Raw genomic sequence first — 26,931 nt, forward strand, 5'->3', positions numbered from 1 at the left:
ACCTAACTATGAATGAGAAAATAAAATATGAAAAAAACATGATGATACATAGTCAGTGCTTGGAGTGTTCAGCATGCTTTGACTTGGAGAAATCTTCCATGTGTTCATTCATCTGCAGTCATATTTCACAACATCACTGTGACACAGAGGAGATATATCTCAGTGTGCATCAGCAGCCTGACAGCCAATAACAAGACAATAATGACTGTTAGACCACCTTCCCTGCCTCACAAGGACCTCATTGCAGTTTAATCAAATTCTGCATGTGGGTGGCACATCCAAGGAAAACCTCTGCACATCTCTATTCAGCACCATATGTTTGCAGACCTTCCCATAGTGATGGGACCATTGCCGTATCCCCAATGCCCCGGTGGGTCTCCACCTGCCAGGGGGGGCTCTCAGAGGACACATTATGTATGGCAGACAGCTGTCCTGCCCAATGTATGCAGCACGGATTCGGTCATGCAGAAGGACGTGTCCGGACAGAAGAAAGAGCATAGGATATGGGTGTGGAATGAGATAGAAGGAGACATCTTGAGGGAATATGGAAGCGTGGGAGTGTGTTAGTGCGCTGCTAGTAGGAGAGCACACATCTGCGGCGTAATGCAGAAGTACCCATAATATGGTGTGTGTGTTCAGTGGATGTGTGCTGTGTCTACACTATACATTAACAAGATATATACTGTAGAAATTACAAGACACAGATGGGTAATTAGTTATTGAGTTTCATGGTGGTAAACTGGGTGTAGGGTTGTTGTCATTTATTTAGTTATTTGAAATTCAAACAAACGTTCAATCGTGAGGTAAAAAGTTTATATTCAAACCGTATGACCTGACAATTAAAAATTCACAGCGTAACACACCGTTTGAAGTAGTTCGGAGGGCGCTCTAAAAATGGAACTATTACAATAACTAAAAGTTTTAGTTATTGCATATCCTATTGACCTACCCATACAAAAATAGAGGCGATTGTGAGCAAAGCCGTCCTGGGCAGACAATCGCAACACAGCACCTGAGAAGCAGTGTGTGGAAGTACTTTGGGTTCTGCCATACACCTGTGAACTCACCTGCTAGCTTGTCACCCAAGTGAGGCAGCGGAACCACAACAGACGAGCGGAGCAACAACTCCTTACAATTCGCCACACTCGGCTTCAGCAGGCCCCTTGCCAGAAGCTTGTAGCTATGCCATCACCGAGAAGTTAGCAAGATTATTATGCAAGGATATGTAGTCCATTTGTATTGTTTCAGCAGAGGGGTTTTAGGATCTCTTGATGGAGAAGATGTACCACAATTTCAGCACATGACACCGTACGGGAAAACATATAGACTATTCTAAAGGATATGACCCCCGCTTTTACCACAGGCGGATTGATATTGCTTGACACACGTGGTTATATTACTATTATGATCAAATACAGCTGTGAAAACAAATAAACATTTAATTGATGATGTGACTTGATACTTTATTTGTCCCCGGGGGGCAATTTAAGCACAAGTATAATTAATGTCAGTATGATAGCAGTAAACCTCTCAGTGAAATGAGATACCAAGTATTAAACACCATCCGTCCATCCGTCCATTGGTTAGTTGGTTGGTTGGTTGTCCGCTTGTTTGGGGTGGCAGCAGGAGAAGCCAGGGGTCAGGATGCCCAGGTCCCCACCCTTACCTGCTGCCCCATACACAATGCACCCGAACCCATCTCTCTCTCCTCTGCGGGTGGTGAGCTCACAGTGGGGCAGCCCTACGTTGCCGTTTCGGCCAAGCCTGGCTGGGCCCCAATGGCTAACTGCCATGCTCCCCTCCCGGGTCTGGCTCCAGGTGGGGGCCCCAGTGTCCCTGTACCGGGTGAGGTATTCTGTACCTGTGACTGCCGAATCATAGGGTCTTCTTGAATAACTCTTAGTCTGGTCCCTCCCCTGAGATCAGTTTGCCTTGGGAGACCCGATCTGCAGCTATTGCCCCTGACAACATAGCTCCCAGGATCACAGGGACACACAAACCCCTCCTCTACGGTAAGGTGGCGATTCTTCAGGGGGAGTATGGAGTATTTCTCCTAGAGGTAAATGTTTGTTTATCTGGAGGTTGATGAATAAAGTTCATGGTAAACTGTGATGAGGTTCATGACAATACAATACTTTTATTGGACCTTTATTCACCTGGTCCCTGCAATCTCTGGCCCCTCTGAATATTGAAGCAGTGTAATGTTCACAATGATCATGAAAGAAATCAATTAAAACTTGTATTATTAAAGCAGAATTATTTAGCAGAAGTAATGTAGATGCCAATATGGGTGCTGTTGGTGCCTTCACATGGGCTTGAGTTTATCAAGTTCATGACAAGAGACAATCTAAATGATGATGGGTTATTCATGACTTATATAAATAAATAAATGAATAAATACATAATCTAATTTTCTGAGATGTGTTTGTTTTATCTATTCTTTTCTTATTACCTAAGGACACAAGGCAACATTCATCTTTGTTGTCAGTTGCCTAGCAACTGTATTTAAGCACCTGAATATCCTACAAATTGAAAAAATGACTTTCGATGTCAAGAACAAAGTCTGAGATTGTTTTGAAGGGACTCTGAGATGAATGCAACATCACAGTTTCACTATGAGGAAGGACATGTTTACTCCAGTCGTATTTGTTGATAATACTGTTCATGACTCATATTTAGTAGTTTCTCTCATTTCCATCGGGGATTATTCTGCTCTTAATCTGATTAGTAGATGACACATTTCACAATCTCCATGAGTAATCTCCTTTCGCAATCCCACATTGAGTCATATTTGGTCCTCTTCTTCTGTCTGAGGACTTCAGCTCTCTGAAATAATATCTCATGTTACTGTCACACCATCCAATGTTGAGCCCACAGAGCCTTTTCTCCAAACCCCTCACAGTTTTGACATAACGTGGCTCAGTTACCTTACAGTGAGGAGAAACTTCAGTGACAAACAGCCAACAACATGACAGCGGCATGAAATGGGATAGAGTGCATTTCCAGGCAGTGACACTCTGAGTTGATTGGAGTTTCTAATCACGTATGAAAAGGTCACAGAGGAGTCTGAGTGTAGCGAGCACACATTTCCCAGAAGACGTGTGTGAGTGACATGCTTCCTAAATCTCCCTCTAAGCCTCTTAAAGTTTACAGTACACATAGCTGCTGTTATTGTTGCATCTGAAGTGTGTGTGGGGGGGTATGAAAGCCAAAAAGAGAGGAAGAACTAAAGGTTTTGTAGCATGCTCTAGGTCCATATTTGTATACATGTTCACCTGATTGCGTGTGCAGAACATGTAAAGATCTAAACTCAGAGGTGCCTGTTTCCTTTTGGTTGTGTGTAACCACCTCCATCCTCTCCGCTGGGCTGCAGTCACACGTCATGTCCTCAGGCTCCCCGGTGCCGCTACATAAACACAAATCCCTCGGTGCCTGTGGGGATTTCATCCCAGAAGAAATGCGCTGTCACCTGCTGTGCAAGGGGAAAATAACAATTGTCGAAAACATGACAGCTCCGTCCACAGCACCCTGCTTGCTTAGCAGAGCACTGGACCAGAGTTTTAAATCGAATCCATAACACCTCATAGCTGGCCAGCCTTTACAGCTATATTGCTGCAGCTCCTGTTGCAAAGAGTTCAGCTCAATTAGGGGTGGACTGTTTGCTACACTCAGACTGTGTGAGGTTACTGAAACACACTGGTTTACCTAAATTGTAGATGTTTCATATCCTGCTTTATGTATGTTTGTGTCTTTTAATATTTGAAGGTCAAATATTACTGCATAACTGATACATTGGCAATATATCGATATCACATTGTTATCGTGATATGAGACTACATATCGTCTTGGATTTTGGTTATCGTTATGTTGTGATATGGCACAAGTGTTGTCTTTTCCTGGTTTATTAAAACTTCATTATTATTTGTCATTTCCCGAACTTCCCAGGCTGTTCCACTTGTTCACATATCGGGATATAGCCTAAAAATATTTAATATTAATATTTCAACCGACCGTAAGAAACATTAATTTCCAATACATGGATCCATTCGCTGTTGTGGCAGTAGTCACTGCGGTGTAATTTAAAATGCCATCTAATGATTATTTGCAGTATATTATCTATTTTTTAATAACAAAAGAAAATGTCAGAAAAAAATAGTTTTCAATTTTCCAGAACCCATGGTAACAAAGTGTCAGGTACCTTGCCATATAAAACTGAGAAAATCAATAAATCTGGACAATTAGAATGCTGGCATTTGTTGCTTATTATTTTTGGACAATCTACTAATCAAGTAGTCAATTGTTGCAGTGTCTCATTGAAGTGTCAAAACACCGTGGAAATGACCAGTAAGCACCAGAAAATGCATTAATATAAAAACAAAATGATCTTAAAGATATAATGTAACATTTCTACATTAAAATGTCTAAAACCGACTAAACCTTTGTTGTTTATTTTTTTGAGTTGTGTGTTTACATTATCCAAAATATTTTCAACAATGTTCAAAACCCCCCAAAAAAGGTATGTTTCGTTTGGTCGCCTGTTTCCATACCTTACAGGAAAGAGTCAGCAAATGAAGAAAGAAGTCGTTGAACGTGACTAAACAAAAACAAAAAAAACTTAAAACATTACCTTGTCCATGAACACTTCTGCCCGAGTGACATTGTTCGAGTTTCATCTGCAGTGAGGACAACCCTAACCCGAGCTCCATGATCCCATGCAACTTATGTCTTTAGTTTGGTTTAGATTGAGAGACCTCTAATGGCAGAAGTGACATTTTTTGGGGTTTAAAGGAGAATTCCATCCCTCCAGGTTTCCAGTTATAGGTCTTGGGTGTACTACTCAAAATGTGATAAAGCTGTATCAATTTTAATCCTTTTTTTAAAAAAAAAAATTAAATCTGTCCATCATAAGTCAGACAATATTATAGGAGCGCAGTTCTAAAAGGGTGGAGTAATCTTTTACAAAGCTAATCACATATTGTATAAAAAGCATTATTATTAATGTATATTTTTTCACCCGCAAGGTTTCCTCTTCGTAATATAAGGGTATTGGCCTGCAGCGGAACAGTAGCTGTGTTAGTGTAAGCAGCTGTCTCATGAGAGCAGGACCGCTGAGGATCCATGTTGTCCCATACGTCCCAGTGCGCTCAGTTTTACCTGTTGAAAGAATGATGCAAGCCAGCGTCTGTACTCAAGCTACATCAGACAGTATGTTGCAATCCTGTTGCTCTTCTTGAGGGAATACAAGTTACAGTCATAACATTTGGATTTCTCAGAGGCACATGTCTCTGTTGTGTCCTATTTTAAATAAGTTGCAGTTGGAGCTGGACATTGAAGATTAAAGTGCCAGTGAAATACAGATTATAATGAATGTTAAATTGATTCTTTTGAGCACATTTAATCCAATTTTGCTTTGCTAGTTGTAGGCTTGATGGTTAATTTGATGAAATAACAAAAGATTCTCCATATATTTAAGATGTAATGACATACTGTATACTGTATATTGATGTTTTTTTCTTTATTTAAAAATACTGTGTCAATCAATCTTTATTCATATAGCACCAATTCACAGAAATCCAATAGCACAATCCTCAGCTGAAGTCAGACAGTGGAAAGACGATAGAAATAATATACAGTAGTAAAAATGACTGATTAAACTACAAAATAAAAAGAAAGAAAGAAACTACTAAAAGCAACTAACTAAAAGCATAGGTTCATCAATTAGTAGGATCAACATGACATGTCAAATACATATGCCGGATACCAGCTGTACCACTGTTAAATGTCCATTGGCTGTCCTTTAAGGAGCAGTGCCTAAATAGTGTCCACATATATCCCTCTGCTGCGCCATTGCTACATCCACCCTACTGCATTCAAGTCCCTTCAAGGGCGATATACAACAAGATCTCTAGATATGTTTACAAATACACATAGCAACATAGTGTAACAGATAAATACAATGTAAACATACCCTTTATTTTAGTAAAGGGTATGTTTACAGTATTAAGTCCAAGATAAGGCTAACTACAATACAAATGACAGATTAGAGCGAAATGTCAGTGTGAGGATGACAAAGCCCAAGATGAAGAGCTGAGAACAGATGTGTAAGAATAAGCAAACCAGGCCAGTCACACCTTCAGTCATCTCATGCTGAATAAAACATACAGCATGTGTGTCAAACCTTTTCTACTCTTTTCTACTTCTGCTGCATGCAAATGGGGCAGACTACTGCAACATAATAACCGGCACCGCAGCCAAAACCTTCGAATGGCGAGTAATTATAAAGTCTAATACAATGTGAACATCCAGGTGTAGAATTTTGATGTTTTTGGCATCTAAAAGTATTAAAAATGCTGTTTTCCACTCAATTTATATTTTGTGATTCCAACTGAAGTTATTTTAGTTTTTAGAATTCTTCTCTCTGATTTGTATTAAATCGTAGTAAAGGTTTATATTGTAGCATCCCAATGTAGGCATGAAGGAAAACCTCAAAAACTCTGACTCTTTCCATTGTGCCCCCAGGCATTGAACCTCAGTTGGTGAGTAGATCGAAGCTTGCAAGACATGGCAATGTGAAAATTCAATATTGGACCTTGATTTTTAGGCATAGGAAATAACAGCTTAAGTTTGTCTTGACTGAGAAATATCAGTTTTCAGTTATATGGATGGCATTATGTTGATTCACCTTAATTAATACTTCAGGGTAACCCATTGGTTTGTGGAAGCCATGAGTTTGGCATTATGGCTGTCACCATCATTTTTTGGAGCCAAAAGCCACCACATTTGGAGAAGACAGTGGAGCTCTGGAGGATATCCTGCAACCCTATCCCCAGAATACATAAGGGTTAGCTAAGTATGTTTCTGCAAAACCAAAAATGAATTAAAACTTAACGTTTCTTTATGTTGCAACAAGACGTTTGTGTAGGTTCAGTTTTTCTGTTTCTCTCTTGTCACTTGGTTAGGGAAAAGAAAAACATCATGGTTTGGCTTAAAATACCTGTTTTGGTGCCCACAAAAACAGCTTGGTAAAAAGCTGGTATTGGTCGCCAGTAGAAGGGTTGGAAATGTCCCCAATGGACTCGAACTGCGGCTGCCTATTTGGCAGCCTTGTGGCTTGTAATAACGCCACCAACTCCCCCTCCACCCCCGCATTTGAAAATCAGGTAATGCCACATTTGGTACACATGTCAACCTTGGATGCATCTGTGGTTTGCAGACGCATTAACTGCTAACATTATATCCAGGTGACTGGGCTGTATCCTGATTGGTTCTGGCTGAGAACCCAAGGACACGTATTAGTGACTACTTTTAAATCTCAAGGTAGCCCTGTGCATACCCTGCTTTGTCATCCATTTTCCTCTAAATGAGACCATATTTTACTAAATGAATCATGTTGTACTGAAGAAGACTTGAAACTAGCAATTGAGACCATAAACTTATTAGGAAACTGTTTACGGTGGTAATAAATCAAGTGAGAAGTAGGGTCATTTTCTCATGAGCTTACATACAATTGGACTGATTTTTGCGACCAGTAGAGTTGCCCCTTGCTGGCCATTTAAAGGAAAGTAGGTATTCTTCACTTTAAAGACTCGGAAGCACAACAGTGTTGTAGAAAGTGCTGAAAACTCATACTTGAGCAAAAGATATTGTGTTCAAATTTACTTTGGTTAAAGTTAAAGTAACCCAAATATAGTCTTAAAGTATCTGATATTAAATGTACCAAAGTATCAAAAGTATTTTTTTTTTTTTATGTTCATATATTTTCATGTATGGATTATATATTAACCATGGGTCGACCGATAATGGACCTGGCCAATTATCAGATTTGATATTCAGCCTTACTGTTATTGTCAGAACAAATGTTTGTTGTTTTATCTGATTTCTGATCAAATAATTTCAACAATTTTTTAACAACCTGACCCTGATGCAGCGTACAATCTGCAAATTAACTAGTAACTAAAGTTATCAGATACATCTGGTGGAGTAAAAATTACAATATCTGCCTCCAAAATATAGTGGGGTAGAAGTACAAAATAGCAGAAAATAGAAATACTCAAGCAAAGTACAAGTATATGTAGTAAAAAAGTAAATGTACTTCAGTTTTATACAGGGAATGGTTGAATCAAGGTTCATTTTATTTTATTTTTTATTTATTTTATAGAATGAGGAGACAATAACAAATTGGTGCAGTCCATGTGTTGCTATATCAACCGATCCATAAGGGGCTGGGTCTTTTTCAAATCAAACACTTTGGGTGCCAAAGTCGTATTTTATTCAAATCTACACCGAGTGGCTTTACAGTAAAAAAAAACTTTGTATCAAACGACTGACCACAGCGGTCAACTGTAAAGGCATTGAATATTTGAACAGTGATCAGCTAGCAGCTATTTGAATCTAAAAATAGTAGCAGTGCTGGCCTCCAAAATCCATGTCAGTCAGTGTCAATTAACTTAAACAGAAACCGTCATTAGTTTCTACTGTGTGTTTTCTAATATCAGGGGTGTGATTCTTTTTTTGAACGTGTGGGGCAAACTATTTCTTTCTTAGCTGAAGCCGACAACGGGACAAAATAAATGTAAAGAGAGACATAGTGGAGTTCCTATTTTCATTTTGACAAGTATAATAAATTCTGTAGTCTACCCCTTACATGACCTGGCAAGTGACATTATTCTAAAACGCATAAGAATAACTCCCCCGACATGGTTAGAAAATACTGCCTCTAGAGCCAGCTGCACAACGAGAAAATGTCATAGCATGATCAGAATAGCCTGACCTGACAAGACAACGGAGAAAATAATTGTATTTAAAATTTGGGGTTGGCTAATGGTTTGGATGAGATTATAAGATATTCTTATGCAGTAATGTGATGTACATGTCACCAAGACGTAAAGTAAGCAAGACAGAAAGAAAAAGTAAACCCTGCACAACAATCTACTCACGTGAACAGCTTCAGTTGACAAGGCGGTGAACACGATGATTCAGGTAGGCAAAGCCAATATTGTCTTTCCTTTTTATATGCAGGTCTACTTAAACTTAATCAAGTCATTTTTGTCATGGTGCCAAGGTGGGGGGGGGGGGGCTGCTGTCGCCGCGTCGTGGTAGGTGTGCCGTATATTTTCCTGCTTTTTTGTCCTTTGCCAATCAAACCTATGAATATGACCAGCGTCATCAGAGATCCTACCTGCTCTTTCAGTCAGCAGCAGAGAGACAGGAAGAAAAGCCTGAGTGAATATCAGCCATGACACACCCTGCCAGTCTGGATCTGAACACAAAGGCAGAGCGGGCTGCCACCTCCACACTGCATCCATACACTCCCTCTCCATCTGACAGGCTGATGTCGAGCATGCCACCAATGTATGGTAATTACTATCTGCAGAGTCCGAGGAAGGAGAATGGATTAACTCAACCTGGTTACAGCACGAGTCGTGTTTCTTAAACCAAGCCGCCGCCGAAATGTGTGTTTCTCCCAAATGTGCAGTCCAGTTCCCCTCCTGTCTGTCACTGTGGATCAGAGGCAGGGAGAGGAGCTGAGAGCCTGTCACTTTCTGTCTTTTTCAAAGCCAAGCGCATTAATGGGCTGCCAGTGTTACCCACCCTCGCTCTTTGTACTACACGATTACTGTGTTTAGTCGTGGACCTAATGCTGCTGACCTCTATTTTCTAATGGGGAAATCAGGCCAGCACTGAAATCACTTTTGTGCGTCTCCACTAAGAGTAGATTTTTGCTGTTATTGTGTGTTTGTGTGTGTGTGCATGCGTTGTCCCTGCTTTGCTCCCACCCGAGGCTTTGAGAACACAGAGCATGTGCATCCTGTCCGGTCCTGTAAAGGAAACAGTAAGCAGAGGATTCTTGGAGCCTGGAGCAGATATGGGAGTACTGCACTCAGTAACACAATGTGGGATGACAGTAGTTTAAGTGAGGAGGGTTGTGCAGAGTATCTTTTTCTGATTGTTTGTTTCCACGCGAAGAGGCAACCTCTCAAAGACGCTCTTATATAAAGCAGTGAATGTGCAGATTCTAATAGGACCAAATTGTGAGGTTTTTCGGTTTCTCTGTTGATTTTAGGACGACTCTCATGTGACCACGCTGTTTCAGCTCTCCTCTCTGCTCCGGAAGTATTTTAGAAAAACTAGTTCATGTTGTACCAGATCAGCATGTTTTACCCTGTTTTACCTCAGAACACTCTCCTGCTCATGAATGTAATACCATGCTACTGATGCCTGTAATCAGAGAATTATTCAGTCTGCTTGGGAAAGGACCAATGTGCACAGTTTTGTTGTAAATCTGTGCATTTTGCTGCATGCCCACATTCCACTGTGTTGTAATTGGGTTATTAAAAATGCATATTGTTGTCAGTGTGCTCTTACATATATTATTAATATCAAATGATGAGGCAGCTGATGCTGATAATATATTATGATGCCAAAGCATCCTGATGGAACAGTAAAACTGCTGACAGATGGCTGCTTTGTTTGTTGCCAAAACGTATATTTTTTGTTGTTGTCGGCTATGTCATAAATATTGTCCATGTCCAAATGAATATGTACAGCTTTTAGGAGTAGGGAGAGCCCCTTGGGATGGTGTCAGTGGCTGGCTGTGCTCTGGGGCTGCAGCAGGAGGAAGAGAAGCAGGCCAGGGCCTGTATTGTGTAAAAATTAATCACATTACAGAAAAGAAAAAAAACACGGCTGGTTTTTCAACTGCTAGCTGACGTCACCGACTGTAACAGAGACATGAGGGCTGCCAGTTGAAGCAGCCACAGTCATTTACCGCAATTGCTCCATTCTGCAGTGATTTTGTTCAGTTGTCATCGGCTGCATTTTGTGTATCTACCTCAAATCAACTCTGAGTGGAAAATGCGGCGCGCATGCTCACCTTTTCATTGTTGACTTCTATGATGCCATATTTACAAAGCCGGAGAAACCTCCACAGCAAATTACACTGAAATGTACGGCCTCCATCCTGTATACATCCTGTAATGGATGCTTTTATTGAATGAAGCCTTCACATGTTTTTCACTGTACAGAACGTAAATGGGAGGTAATGCACATATGTACAAATTGATACATACATATAAGAATACTCATACTGAAATGAAAGGGAGAGGACTACTCAGCCTAAGATATGGTAATACAATCTCTTCATGGCTCTGGAGCAACTTTCTAAAGTCTGAAAAAAAATGAGCCAGATGATGTCATCAGGGTTGGGATTGGAGACTGTTACAAACTGTGGGTGTTAAGTTTGGAAAGACATGGGAGGCACATGTTATACTATCAGGTTGAATGGTAACACTTGTTAACACATTAACACATCAGTTATTTCACTGTTATAACAATGAAATGCTTTATAAACCATTTATTAAGCAATTATAAAGGTTTATAAACATCAGTTGCAACTTTATAATGGTTGTCTAAATAATGTTTATAAATGAAATGCACAGTATGTATTAACAACTTAACAATAAACTATTGCTTAATACATGGTTTATAAAGCAATTTATTTTTTTGCTAACAGCGAATTACTAATTAATACAATTATAATTAACCATAAATTAACCATTTATTGATGATGGTTGTGACAAAGTGTTACGGGAGATGAACAAATACAGCATTTTTAGGGATTAGCCCATATTTTATGGAGATTAAAGTAAGGCTTCCTTTCCTTCATCAGTATTGACCATATTTATTTAAATTTAAGGTTTATCCCTTTGAGAACAAGTACCTCAGAAGTGTACTTTCCACCTCTGGTCTTTTGGTGTGTATTGATTTCATTTATACACCAGATAACACATACAGTTTAGTGGAGCTCTGTAGCTTTTGTATTTAGTGTTAATATCGGTTGTTTGCTAATTGAGTCAACTGGCCTTACGTATGTTCAGTGTAACTGAGCTGTAAACTAAATTGGCTTAGCTATCTTCGACCACTGCACAGTCCACATTCATTTTGTAAACATTTTTGCCAACTTTCTATACATTACATACATACATACATACATTTTTGGCTTTGTTTTAGTGATACTGGGACAAGTCTGACTCATCGTTGTGTCAGATTTCCTTTAACTCAAAGCTGCTGAAAGCGTTCTCGTTGTTTTAGCTAACTTCCTGTCTGTTTTGCAGTTAACAATCCTCTTCCTCCTCTCTATGTTACCACATGACCGTGCAGCTGTAATCAGCAGACATAGCAGCAAACAGGAGTAAACTTGTTCTTTGCGTATTCATGAGCAGACAAGACCGCCTCTTCATGGGGTTCCCTGTCCTGATTGGACAACATAGGCAGGGATACAAGAAAATACAGTGATTACGGTCTAAATATATTATTAACAAAATATCACTTGCAGCAGCTTTAACATTATGAAATAAGTTTTTATTACACAATATAATGGCTATAGAATAATGACACCATCAGTGTTTAGATTGGTTCCCTATGAATCTCACTTTCACTATGCTATTTTGTCCGCCACTACCTCACAATCCAGTCAGGCTGGCAGCCTGGCACCATTGCTATGTGCCTTCACTTCTCCAATAGAATAAATTAATGAATAACCTCACATTTTTGTCGCCTGTTGTTAATACTTGTGTCTCTAAGGGCAACGGAAATGATCTAGAAACCCAGGATACAGGAGGAATGACGCAGGCACCTATAACAATTTGAAAAGTGAAAATTGAAAGTCTATGTATGCCATCTTCAAATACAGATAATATTAATATTTCAAAGTTTAAAGAATTTCTGTCAAAACTTATATCTGTATACAGACAGGACTGTGTCCAAGCCCTACATCATCACTTCTGTTCGGTTTTTGTCTCGACAGGATATATAAAGACAGTTATGTTGCTATAAATAAATCATGTTCAGAGGATTCACTGATGAATAGACGGAGTAGGGTTTTAAAATTGGGATTCAGGGTATAAAAGGGTTACTTATTACTAGTGCCCTTTTAATAAGTAAACATACTACAAAAGCAAGTTAAAAGTATTTCAAATATTTCATCATAAGAGTTGCATTTTAACTATCATTATCATATGTATATACTGACACTGACTTGAATAATGTATTTGTCTTCATGGAATGACCTGCTCACACTGTACAGTAACACATGAGCTGACAGTATACACACATAACTGTATGCCTGTCCATTCACAGGTGCCCTTCATTGATAGAGCCCTTTCCTGTCTGGTCTGTTATTAAAGATGATGGACCTACTCGGGGATTACTGCCCCCCATCTTTGTCTTCATGCTTCATCCCTACATTATCACAAATCAGTCCGGGCGTGATCTTAACTGCGTAAGGAGACAGGCATGTTTGACTTGCACGTCTTGTTCAGTCCTTGAATATTCAGAGAGGCCTGTCCTTTGAAGCCGCTCTTAGGTCTTCTTTTGTGAGCGAAGCAGCTTTATTCATTGTGACTTATGCAAATTGATCTTTAACCTAGAGGGAAGCCACAAAGAAGACTTCAGGGACTTCTGAAAGCTTCAGAAGGATCATGTTTTGGAAATACAACAAGGATTTTTGGACAGCCCAAAAGAAATAGTTTTACAAGTAGTTAAACATAAGATTATTGTAAACGTTCTGCTTTGAAATATCACTTTTCATTTTTTTCCTTTTCCCTCAGTGTTATATAGGTTCTTGTGCATGTAAAAGGTCTTGAAATTTAAAAAGCCTAAAGTCAGAGCAGACAGAAGCTCCTCTCTCCCACAGAAGACACTTCTCCTGAGGTACCTTAAACACCTTGTTAGTATTCCCACCTTTAATTCCATGACTTCTTGATATCACTGTCACCATGTCAGACATTTGCATAATTTATGTCTATAATCACGGTAGAAGTGAAGCTAACTGGAAGCTGAAAATGCAACCTAGCTGAGCGAAGACATGGCGAGCGGTGCTGGCTCAGGTGTGTGTGAGCTGACCAATCAGAGCAGACTGGGTATTCAGGAGGGGGGCCTTAAAGAGACAGGAGCTAAAACAGAGCATTTCAGACAGAGGGAGAATACAGTGCTGATGCACTGGACACTTTTAGGAAACTAATGCAGTTTTTGATAATTAAAGCATGTTAACCTATTCTAATAGTACGCTAAAATAAAATTATGAACCTGAAAATGAGAAAAATATGTCCCCTTTAAACATCTTAAATTTTGAGCTCGTGCTGATATCGTCATAATAAAAGGAGGCTGATTTGCTGTTACCATGGCAGTGATTGTAATGCTGTCTCCCAGCTGGATTTCTTCTACATTTTGTCTTGGAGATGGCCTGTTTTATACCAGGGAGCATTGTGTAACCCATAAAATCAATGCCCTGGATGATTTTGTGAAGGCTGTTGGGCCAGCTGTGAAAGATATCTCATTATGTTGTTGCTCTCTGCGGCATTGTGCAGCTCATGTTGTGCCATGTAGTCATATGGGTTTTAACCATAGAACGAGAGCAGGTGCAGCCGTAGTCCAAAGGCACTGGAGAGGAAACAAACAACATGCCTTATCCTGCCTTGAAGTGTCCCTTGTCCCCATGGACGACTGATGTGCCATCACTCTGTGTTCCACACGCACAGCAGCCAAAGCATAAGCCCGAGCCCCAAATGGTACTGATCCACCGCCTCCTTTGCTTCACGTACAGTACAGCACTGGCGCCTTTCAGTCAGCAGGAGTATAGGATCATGCTGTGATAAATGGCCAAGCAGCACGGGGAAGCGAAGGGGAGGGTTCCTCCTTGGCTGTTTTGTTTAATTGCTAGTCCGCTAACAAGTGGTAGGGTTTGATTAAGCTCAGCAGGAAAATGGCGTGCGCCTGTCAGTTAGACCGGCTGCAAAACTCCACAGCAGCACATTACGTTACAACCTTCAGATGATGAGCTGACATCAGTAATGTGAAAAACTCATCCAGGAGCAGTTCTCATATGAACGAGCCTGAGCCATACAGGACTATTACTTATATACTGTATTCAGATCATTTAACGCAGCTGCTGAAACATAAATAGAGGCATGAATTATGACAAGTATGTGACAAAATTATTTCCCTCACTTCACATATATGGAGCACATCCTTCACATCATTTCTTGAAATTGCAGGACAGCAGGTTGTAAAATGAGATTAGATTTTATTTCTCAGATGCCATAGCTGCTGTGCAGTCACTTCTGCAACACATTTCTGATATCTCTGTGAAATCATGGCGGAGATGATTTCTATGGTTGGATCATGGTACAGCTGCCAGTGATGAAGTAATTTTTAAGTTGGTTTTAAACATATTATGTAAACTATATTGTGTCATTGAAGACAGACAGATTAATTCTTTGGCATCTCAAGACTTCAAAATGTGTGTTTTGCTCGTTTTGAAATACTCCAACACAATAACGTGACTTTGGGGAAAGGCTGGCATTTAAACTCTAACACTGGTCTATTGATTTTAGCAGTCTGGCAGGCGCTCACCAACATGATGCTCCACTTCCTGTTAGCAATAAGTCACAGCATTGGCTGGTCTCTCGAAGTCAGTAGAGATGTCACATTAGAAAATCCTGGCCCTCACTTTGCAGCGTAACTGCAATAACAACATGCCTGTAAACTCTTGGAAGGAGAATTGGGCCTGTTTTTGGTTATGAAAAGTAGAAACACTATTGTGGTAGTGATTTGTGTGAAATAAGCAATTCTGTATCCAACAAGGATAAACATTTGGGGTTAAAAAGCTTTCCATCCCCTTAATAAATCATATGTACCAAGTCTTCATCCAAACTTTTAACGTGCAATGTATATTAAGTGTTATGCAATTAATATAATGTTTGATTTCAAAGAACTAAGCAAGAACTAACATCTTTAAAAACAAGGAATAAATAAAAAATGATGATCAGTTAGTTGAGAGCCAGATGCTGGATATTATTTTAATGATCAGGTGTCATTGCTTAATAGAGTATCTGTGAGTCTGCATACTAACCAGTTATATAATGAACTATCATTACTAATATCTGAATCAGCTTCTAAATGACTCAAAACTAATCATTGTGTATATATACTGGTTATTCTGTCCTGACTTATGCTATTAAGGAAGCCAAATTTAGAAAAAATGACTTTTTTTATGTTGACTTATTATTTGAAGTTTCATGCCTTTTGTTGCCGTGGTCTCTGTTAGAAACGGCCTCTGTTGCAGTTGGCTGTGTGGGGAACTGTAATTAGTCATGACAACACGCACCCCAGTGTCTCCCAAATCCCTATTTGAGTATGCAGACCTCATCCACAAGATAAATGATCATTTGAGTCCAGTCCAGATAATTACATTTGTTTGCGACCTCTTGCAGATCCCGTCATCAATTTTCACCTTAGCGTGATATAACTTTCGCAACCTCAGGAGGTCTAAAACTTCTCACACACCAGCACAACCAAAATATGTCACTTCCTTCCCCTGTGTTTAATGGCCCCTTGTTTCTTCATTTAAAGTGAGAATTCTCGTTTTCTTCTTTCTTCCACAGATCTCATATTTTCCTGGATCTTCAATGAGTACCCGACATTTGTGAAGCAAGATACTCGCCGCTTCATCTCACAGGAGACAGGGAATTTGTACATCGCCAAAGTGGAGCCCTCAGATGTTGGAAATTACACCTGTGTGGTGACCAACACCGTCACAAAGACCCGAGTCCAGGGTCCACCCACACCACTAGTCCTCCGCAGTGACGGTGAGTAATACGTTATCACTGTGCACCTTGTTTTGATATGTCTAGAACATTATATTTTGTAGGTGGCTGTCTTATGAGCAATATAATACACTTGTAGTTAAGTGGACATTAAAAATATCCATTCCTTAATGGCACCATACATTTTACATTTTAATTTTTGCACAAACAAAAATGTCTTATTTTCACTTGTATAATTTTTCTTAATGGGGTTTTCCTCATAATACTTTCAGTGCTGTGCTGAGAATTTGTTTCAGTTGTGGTCATGATAAACAAAAAGCCAAACTTGCTTCGTTGGATGCCTGAAAGTAGGACAAGTGGTTTGAAGGAATACAAATGAAACTCAAAGGTTAATTATCTCTTTCTTTGCTAATTTCAGCATGTCCTTTAACATGTGGATCTGATGCTTTAGGCTGGCCTTATCAAGGCACTCCAGAGGAAAGGTCATTGTCAGCAAGTAATGTGATTGTAGACTTCTGTCCCAGAAGCATGCTCCGTACCATATGTAATGTAATGCAGAACAAGAAATATGAGGCAAAATGTTATTTTCACAAGAATGTCTTTTGTGACATTTATATCAGTTTTTGTCTTCCAATTAATTACAGCTGATCTGTTGCAAAAAAAAAAAAAAACTCCCAAGAGTGAACATTACCTCTGATCCTATAAATGTGTTGGGCATTGTCTTTCTTATCTTTCTAATGTTAAATAATAATGTGTTGTGTTGTTAAAAAATTCACAAATTCACAAAAAAAGGACAAATGTTAACATATGTTTAAAACTGGTGGTTAAATACGATTTAGCCTGAGTAATATATCATCTGAGACTGATACCTAAACCTTGAAAGTATAAAAAAATCATAATGATCTATTACATTTTATTTTATTTTTTTTACATTTACACATAAGCATGCACACAATATATATATTTTTAACCCTACAATTGAAAAAATTGAATTATATTTAAAAAGAAAGAAATAATTGCAACTTCTTGTTACTTAACAACTATGTTAAGCTAATATTGGATGACACATTGGCCAATATTAACTTGTCACTTTAAGCTGATTTATTGGTTAAACTATAATTACAACTGTAGCAGGGATGAGGGTGGATGCCATCCTCCTTTTAACAAAATGACCAAAATGTATCTCCCATATTAAAGTTACATAATGTAACTTTTTTACCTTAAAATAACAGCTTCAAAATCATTTTGATGGTACAGTGTCTTGTAATAGAGTGAATGATGTCTCTGTCACAGCCACTCTGCCCCCCTGTTAAATGTTTCCGCACTATGGATCGCAGTGTAACATACATGTTTACTTCAAGATACACATTTAAACACATAACATTGTTATACCACAATGAGTTAGGTCAAAATGCAGATTTCTAAATAATACTGCTTTAACCTGCTATCCCCTAGTAGCAGAGAGTTTGAATATGTTTGTCTAGTCGACTCGTTAATCCTTTATCTGTCTTTATCTGTCTGAGGTTTGTGCACGTTAGAATCTACGACCCGGACCATGGCTCTGAAATATCAGTAGCCTAACTGTGTAATGCTGAATCTGTATTGCTGTCCTTGGTGCTGAAGTAGCAGACGGATCCTTAACAGTGCCTTTTTTCACAGTCCTGCTCTTCTCATCTGTTTCGCCTTGGATATGTAATATTCTCTAAACAATATACTCTATCTCTATACTTTGATTAGTGAATCATATAAAATAGTGGAGTCAATATATTCCATGAAGCAGTGTCCCCTGCATGATCAGAGAGACAACGTGTACTCACAGAAGAGCGGATCATGTAGACACACTGCTGCCTGTAGAATTCCTATACTAGTCCTATAATAGTTCTGTAATCATTCAGTTGCTGCTGAAAATACACCCTGTTCCCTCACACATGGCCAAAAAAGTGATTAATACATGTAAATTGCTACAGATTGTTACATAGGGCCCCTTTAATGTTTATTTTGTGGAAACAAATTAGAGAAATTTCTTATTTCACATTTCACAGGATGGAAGACAAAATTGTTAATAGCTTGTCTGATTTGAGTGACCGTCTTTTCAAGCAATTCCCGGGCACATCCCTACCCTCCTTCCTTTAGTCACTAAACCTTTATTTCACCAAGGGAACAGGCCTAGCAGCAGAACATCAGCTCTGCCACACAGTCACAGGGGCTCAGGTAGGGGGGGTGCTGGCGTGCACATTGTACAGGTGTCCCCTACAAAAGGTTATGGTATGAGACAATTACCCATCCACTTCCACCTGTCTGCTTAAAATGGCTGATAGTGCTGTGGTTGGGTTCCAGTATGAGACAGTTGTGATAAGGATCTGAATTAGCTTTCACAGTCACTCAGGGAGCCATCCTGATAACACATGCCTCGCCAAATCAGTAAGATGAAATTGGCCTGTTTCCTCCATCTCCAGAGCTATTTGTGCAACACAGCCTTGAATTACAGCAATGGGGAAAACCTATTGTTACACTGCTGGATGAGAGGAGCTTAAAATACCTTGTTGTACACCCAGAATTGGAACAGCTAGGAGAAACGAGAGTACAATTACACATTTTCATTAATATAATTTGTCTTTGTGTCATTTAAGGGGAAGAAGAAAAAACACTTCTTTTCCAACAATGTTAGAAACTCCAGTTTTGATTTATGAATAAGTCTCTCCCAAAGCTAGAACACCAGAGAGCCCACATTCCCGTCTGCTCCTTTATCCAGAGATTTTTAGCATGCACAGCAGCAATATTATAATCCACCGGAGCTGCTTCACCGACAGTGAATGGGATGCTTTGTAGACACAGTAGCGGTACCCAGGGGGATTTTATGGGCCCATTTTCTGGTTCATAGCTGTTAGCACTACAACAAGATGAAACTCATCTGGATGTAAAAGCTCAAACCGTCTACGAATTCTCAAAGTTGTTTTTTTTCTTCCATTCAACATCAGTGTGTTGCATGTCCATTGGAAAGCTGTGTTTCTGACTCATTCTTTTCAATGGGAGACAGCACTGAGAGCAGGGAGTGTTTCTGCTGCTCAGATCGCATAGCACTGGAAGTTGAAAAACATTTCAGCTCATAGTCAAAGAGGGCTGTACTTGAAAAAGGTTTGCACTGACTGTGTAGCAACAGCACAAGCCACAACTTGGGTCTTTATTTAGTTTTCTTGCCAGAGTTGTTTAGCCTGAGTTACACATCAAAAATACAACTTTTTCTCTGCTTTTTGCACTGATGCTCATTTGCATTTCTCTTTCAGGTGTGATGGGTGAATACGAGCCAAAGATTGAAGTTCAGTTTCCAGAGGTTGTTCACGTTGCCAAAGGATCCACTGTAAAGCTGGAATGCTTTGCTCTGGGAAAGTAAGCCCACTCTTAGTCAAACTCAGCATGCTCACAAACACATAAAAGAAAAATATTACCAGAAGAGCGCTGGGATATTTTTTTCATGTGTTTCACCACTTTGCTGCAATCCTCGTGTGTTTCAAGCTAGGCTGCACATCTAAGAAATGAGGGGGCACATCTTTGTGGTCTAGAAAATCTTAAGTTGAAATATCAGGTTTTGTTAGACAATCTATAAAAACCCGGAGTACAGGACTGGGCAAGATGCCGCAGGTTAATTATTACTGAACAGTTGGACTTAAGTCCAGGGAGTCCTATTGAGTAATTTCTGCAATTTTACAATGCACACCTTAGAAGCCCCTTCAACTTCTCTTATGAACCTAATATTGAAGTGGCCGTGGAACATGTCAAATCATGTTGTAAAACAGGTTTCTGGTTTCACAGTTAGAGACACAGTTTTGATCAGTGGTCAGTGGCTTGGCAACCTTTCTCGCCTGAAACTCCACCATCATCCCCTCCACCTCCTGATATGACAGTCAAGTCCTGAACATGTAATGTGAACGTGATATGATCTGTAGCCCGTGAGAAGTACAAATGTGAGCATATTGGAGATTTGCAGAAATGTTAACTGGCAACATTTTATTATGGCGACCGGGCTGATGATAGACCAAAGTATAACCTTAGATTTTTCACTCCTCAGCCTGCTCTTGCAAATGATATGCTAAAATCACATATTTAATAGACTGTGAGTTCATATAAGTGTATAGATCATGGAAAAGTTGAGGTGATTTTAAAGTCTTTTTGTTATGTTTTTTCAAAATACCCTACACACGTATTCTCTAATGTGTGTCTGACATGGTGTTTGCAAAGGAAAGCATAATGACCACATTAAAATACTTAAAATGGCACAGATGTCTTCTCCCTCATTAAAAAATCCAGAATATATGAATATACAAATATTCTATATATATTTTTTTTCATTTCACTGTTTAACTGCTGGACACAAGATGTCTCCTACTTCACTATAAAGTTCATTCTCAGTGTGTGCTCTAAAAATGGACTAGGAATGGCTTCCAAACTGTTTATAAATGAATGAATGTACATTCTGAGCAATGAATGTGAAAACAGCTTTCTAGTGTCGGTTTATATCTCTACACAGTGAAGCTCAAACATTCTGTAGGGAAAAGAAAAAAAAACAAGTTTTTTGGCTGGAGGGAGACTTTAAGGGACATATATGAGGAATTAGACTCAGCATTTTTCACCCCCTAGTGTCTTTATAACAAGTGCCTGGTATATGTTTTTGAATTCTTTGTCCTTAAAACATTAACCTATAATACTAAAAATGATTTTCACTGTACACAAATGAAGAAATAATGGTTCTTTTCATGTGTCTTTTCATGTCAAGCCCTCAAATAACCTTTCCATAAGTCAGAATCTGCCCTTGAGCAGTAAGTCATTCACAAAAAACTGAAAGCTGCAGCTTCAGAGTCTTAATCATCTCCACGTCTCTTCTCACAGCCCGGTACCATCCATAAACTGGAGGAGAGTGGACGGTGTGCCCTTCCCCAGGAAAGTAGACATGAGGAAAGCCAGTGGCGTCTTGGAAATCCCATATTTCCAGCAGGAGGATGCCGGCACGTACGAGTGTGTGGCCGAGAACTCCAGGGGAATGAACACAGTGAAAGGAAAGCTCTCTTTCTACGGTAGGTGATCCTGACGTGCATGAATATTTGACCAGCCGAACCGCATCTGTCAGACCTGCTCAGACTGAAAAGGCAGCACAAGCAGACACAACCGGTCTTATAAAGCAGTCAGCGGAGATCAGCAGAGGCATCATGTGGCGCACGCGAGGAGGGAGGCTCGTTTTAACAGCACATCAAAATGATTAAAGGCTGTCAGCCATGATGCCTCTAATATTTTGATCCAGATTAAAGGAGTGATGCGGATGAGGCTGAGCCCTTGGATACGACCTTGCTGGTGAGCCTTGTATTGGGTTCCACCAGATGGCATCATGATTGACATCCAACTTGACTGCAGATCAAAGCCGTTAAATGTACTATACATAGACCAGTGGCACATATGTCAGGGACATAATCTGCACAGCAGCATCTGGATCCACTGGAAGGGGGTTAGTAGATACACTCATTGTCACAGAGTCACCTACTGAGCTTAGATACTAGAAGTCATGATGACTGCTGACTCTTCATCCCATTATCCAGCATCAGGAAAATAATCTGCTCGCACAAAATGAAGGATTTTAGACATTTAAATATTTTAAAGACAACTTTTTGATGAAAACTCTAATCTTTATTCGACAGTGTTGATTTCTTACTTTAAATTGGGTAGTTTATCTATGCAGCCATATTTTATGAATAAACATCAAAGCAACATTATGTAGATTATACAACATTATAGACATTATGTAGCAACACCACTGTTAACGTAACATAACGTTATATCAATGTTCTGTGTTGAAAACTTGTATTTTGAAGTTGTAACACTGTGATCCTACCCTCTCACTGAAGTTACACAGTGCAGAAACAAGTGATGGGGGGCAGAGTGGCTGAGACAGAGACACCATTTACCCTATTACAAGACAATGTACCATCGACATGATTTTGAAGCTGTTATTTTAAGGTAAAAAAAGGGACATAATGTTGCTTAATGTAGCCTAGTAGTATAACTCAGCTTTGGAAGAAGGGAAATATTTTAGCGAGGAGGAAGCTAATATAAATCCAATGTGTCTGTCATACTTAATAATCAAAGTTAGCCAACCTCGCTGCCCACAGGAGTTGAAATCAGCTGTATTATTACAGCTCTTTACCTACCTCATGAATGACATGGTCACAGAGGAGTGTATAAAAACAATTCATTCCCATTATACTGTGAGCTGGACTTTTTTCGTTCAGGTTTCGGCAGTTAACTTGCTCTTTGAACAATGTATGGATTTTCTTCCCACCGTGTCCGCCCTCTGTTTTCTTCCTTCTGATTTTCTCCCTTTTAAGTCACGCTGTGTCAACTGTCAAACAATAACTCATTTGGGGCATTAAACAATTTGCTATTATTTACAAGAGCTCTGAAAGCTCTCAGCCTCTTTCAGTCTAATAGCCCAGGAGCCCGCTGCGACCCACTGAGGCTTCATTTGTCCTTCTGAGCTGCAGCTCCTCTCTCATTTTTGATGTGTTTTGTCACTCCCGCTCTCTCTCACTCTCTCTCGCTCCCTCCCCTGCTGTCTGCAGGCAGGTGATAAAAATCAGTAATCTTATTTTGAACTCCCTTTGAATTAAGCCTTTGAGACATTCGTCAGCAGTGTAAGCCAATGGGAGAATCGATAAGGGTATCTCTAGTACATCCAGGCGAGCTGGGCTTTGTGTTAGACAGGAAGAAGTGCGAGTGGTACTTTATGGTGGCACTGTGGTCATTTTTAAAACATTCCTGCACTTGTGATGCAGTGTTAGTCTACTGAGATGTTAGAACTCAATCTTCCTTCAATCCCACTAATACTCTAAGAATAATGTGTTTGAAATATAAAATAGTGTTTTTAAAATCATTTATTTTTCAATCTCTCCTTTTAGCCTTGATTTACTAACTGAAACAGGAATTCATTAGCTGCACTGATGCTCAGTTTTAGTTTTAAGCTCGAGGTGATATTAAATTAATTAGTTCTCTTTAGTTGGGTGCATTCAGACACAGTCTTTCTTTATAATTCTGTGTTGGAAGATGTTTTTAACTACTACTCGAGCCAAAGACAAAAAAAAGTGCGTTGATGTTGATATTACTCCGAGGGAAAGCAAATGCAAACCTCTGACAGGTTAGTTTGCCCCGCTGTATTCACGTTTGTGTTTCTGCTCACTCACGGCTGCATTATCTCACAGTGATTCACTGATAAGGCAAATCCCCATCTCTCTCCTTCTTTAGCCACTTGACGTTTGTTCTGATTGTATGCGCGCTTGGCCCGGCGTGGGCAGAGATGGGCTGCCTGCTTTCATTTGGTAAGCGTTGACTGAGAGTCAATACGTTCGCAGCGGGTGAGGGATAGAGTGAGGGACCCTGACAGTGAGGAGTAAAAAACCGGCAACAACAGTGCAGTAGTGAAAGGTGCAGTGGGTGGAGCAGCTCAGCCAGGCTCTGATGGAGGATTGCGGTGGCATGAAGGGATGTGATGTTAAATGACAGGTGATGGAGTCCCATGGAGTAACTCCCTACCATCTTTCTCTGAACACGCATTAACGCAAATACCACACCGACTTCTTCAGGTATATGAAGCTGGTGATGAAGCTGAAATTGATTTTAAAAATATTTCAATTAGGGGTCACACGATTTTGATTCTGAATCCAAAATCGATTGAAATGAGCTTTAAATACTGATCATTGAATTCAAAGACATCATTCATTGTTAAATCACTGAAGGGTGGTAAACAGCCATCAGGATTAAGTGAAATTAAGCAAAATTACATGAGAGGGTGTTCTTTACCGTCATTTGTGGCATAATGCGGTCAGGGCAGAGGGAGCTGGTGCCGAGGTCTAAAAGCACATTCTAAATGTCTATGCAGTTAAGAGAAGCCCTTACCTTAAAACAGAAGCAACCACAGAGGCCGGGGAACAAAGCAGCAAAACGAGTGAGTCGTCATGCAGAAAAAGAGAAAGTCGTGGAAAAATTTTTAGAGAACCCCAAAAATCTTCTTTACAGCGGAGCACATGTCTTATTAATGCAAAGCTCCCCCTTGTTCCCCAGTACTCCGCACCCTGGTTGTAAAATAAGCTTATCTTTTCAAAGAAAAAACTGTAAATGTCAGTTTTCAGGGCATTAACCAATGATCTCCTTATCTTCTCAAATCAAGATGCAGTTGTCTAATTAGAACATTGCTGTCAGTGCAGAAAAAAAAAGAAAATCAAAATCGAATCGAATCGTGACATTAAAAATTGACCTTAAAAGTCAAATTGTGGATTTGGAAAATCGTGACACGCCTAATATCAATGTGATTAAATTGATTTATATTTTTTTTTTATAGCACCTGTAATAAAGTGAAGGTTAGCACAGATGCCACACCACATAGTTTGAGCATAATTGTCTCTTTTCTGTAGCAGAATAAAACAGCAGCTCTCATTCAAAGGGAATTGTAACCTTTTTACTGTTTGCACAGATGGCAGCAGCACAGCCTCCACACAAGTTAAATGTTAATGACCTCAGCCAACCTCGTGCTGCAGCCTTGGCTGCCAAAAGGATCTTAGAGGCCTACGCTACGACACATGATCCACAAATACAAATATCTCTTTGATAGTGGACTGGATTTTGATGTTGAATCTGTGCAGGACTACAGCATAAATACACCAGAGCGCACAAATACCCCCCTCCGGTCTCTGCATGCACCTCTTTTTATCAGCCCTCGCTCTGTGTCTCTGAACACCCACATACACACAGCGAAGCTCAAACATCGACTACATGTTGAAGTTGTAATTCACAGTGAGATCGTGGAGATACATCTGCAGTTATTGAATTGCTCTTTGTGTTATCCCGCTTTACTGAAAGGCAAATACTGTATAGCCGAGGCCAATTAGAGCCGGATTTGTACGGGTGCTGAAAAGCCTCCACAAAGGTCAGTCCTTGAGAGTGACATCAGGCGAGGTCTGCGGAATGGAAAAGTGCGGTCAGCCATTACTCTTGTCCTTCCGCTGGCCTTGTGTGATATAGGATGATAGTAGCTTGACCTACACATCATCCAGAATGTTCAGACATTAACACACAAAGCCTTACAGATCGAGTTTTATGTACCATTTTTTTTGGCTTAATCATTAACTAACCTTGAGTTACTTGCATGACACAGCAACAATCAGTTCTCCTCCTGAATAATTATACCACCATTTACTTAGACTGTATTGAATGGAGGGTTTTATGGCACCAGTAGCCACCCTTATGTATATGGAACTGGTTTTTAACCACTTTTGTTCCACACTTGGAAACTGAAAGGAACCTTAAAATGTGAACTAGCCTTGAACTAAAAGCAGTAAATGTGGGATTCAAGGTCCTGCCGCTAAAATTCAACACAGACAACAAAGGCTGCTCTCATTGTCTCACTGCTGATTGTGGATCTCTTTTGATACATGGACTAACACAACAAGTTAACCAAATCTTGAGTTAATGTCATGATTTTTAAATTACCTATACTCATGTTTCCTTGATAGAGATCTGAGTCTTAATGATAAGTAAAACCACAATGATAAGATGATATTCCTGTATCAAGAGCGCTCTGCATTGTCTGTAATTGATGTTCAGTTATTTTTAGGAGAATATTGAGAATATGGGAAATAAAACCATATAGACTTATAAAAACTGAAGGACATGAGGTTTCGTCAGCCCTGAGTAGTGCCTGCAGTCTTCTTCTGAGGCTGCAAATACTGACAGAAATAATAAGTGCAGACTGTAGGCCTATGTAGCCTGACAGGTGAAACCCAGGGTTGAAAAAAAGTACAGTACACAAAGCGTGCACTACTTCTCATTAAAGTTTAATTTCTGTGAGTGCATACTAGCCTAATAATTGAAAGTGACTAAGATGAGAATATAAACATTGTCAACAACTCCCCTCCTCCTTCAACTGGATTGTAGCAAGTGAACAGATTCAGACAGCTACTGTTCACATGATTTTAGTAACTACATCAGGACACAATATGCCTTCTCTAATTTGTCATTCCCTTACAAGTACATTATTTTGTCTATGTCAAAATTTCTAATTCAACAACCTCAGCTCACTCTCACATTCTCAATGTTTCCAGCCCCGCCTCATCTCATTGAGAAACCCCAAGATGTCCAGAAGCTCATTGATGACTCGTTGGTGTGGGAGTGTAAAGCCACAGGGAAGCCGAAGCCTTCGTACAGGTGGATGAAAAATGGAGAGAACCTGGAGTCTGCAGAGGTGAGATCTGCCAAGCCCTAGCATGTCTTTAGAAATTGAAGATAAAGCTCT

At 39.7% G+C, this 26,931-nt stretch overlaps 1 protein-coding gene across 1 annotated transcript in view; it reads left to right on the plus strand.

The window, feature by feature from the left end:
* Positions 1 to 26,931, plus strand: part of cntn4 (contactin 4) — a 122,722-nt gene that overhangs the window by 35,718 nt on the left and 60,073 nt on the right. The window contains exons 5-8 of the mRNA XM_073468269.1: positions 16,443 to 16,646; positions 19,889 to 19,991; positions 21,489 to 21,673; positions 26,741 to 26,880. Of these exons, the coding sequence (XP_073324370.1) occupies positions 16,443 to 16,646; positions 19,889 to 19,991; positions 21,489 to 21,673; positions 26,741 to 26,880 (632 nt within the window). The remainder of the gene's footprint in view (positions 1 to 16,442; positions 16,647 to 19,888; positions 19,992 to 21,488; positions 21,674 to 26,740; positions 26,881 to 26,931) is intronic.

This window comes from Pagrus major, chromosome 6 (assembly GCF_040436345.1).
Source record: "Pagrus major chromosome 6, Pma_NU_1.0".
Taxonomy (NCBI): Eukaryota; Metazoa; Chordata; class Actinopteri; order Spariformes; family Sparidae; genus Pagrus; species Pagrus major.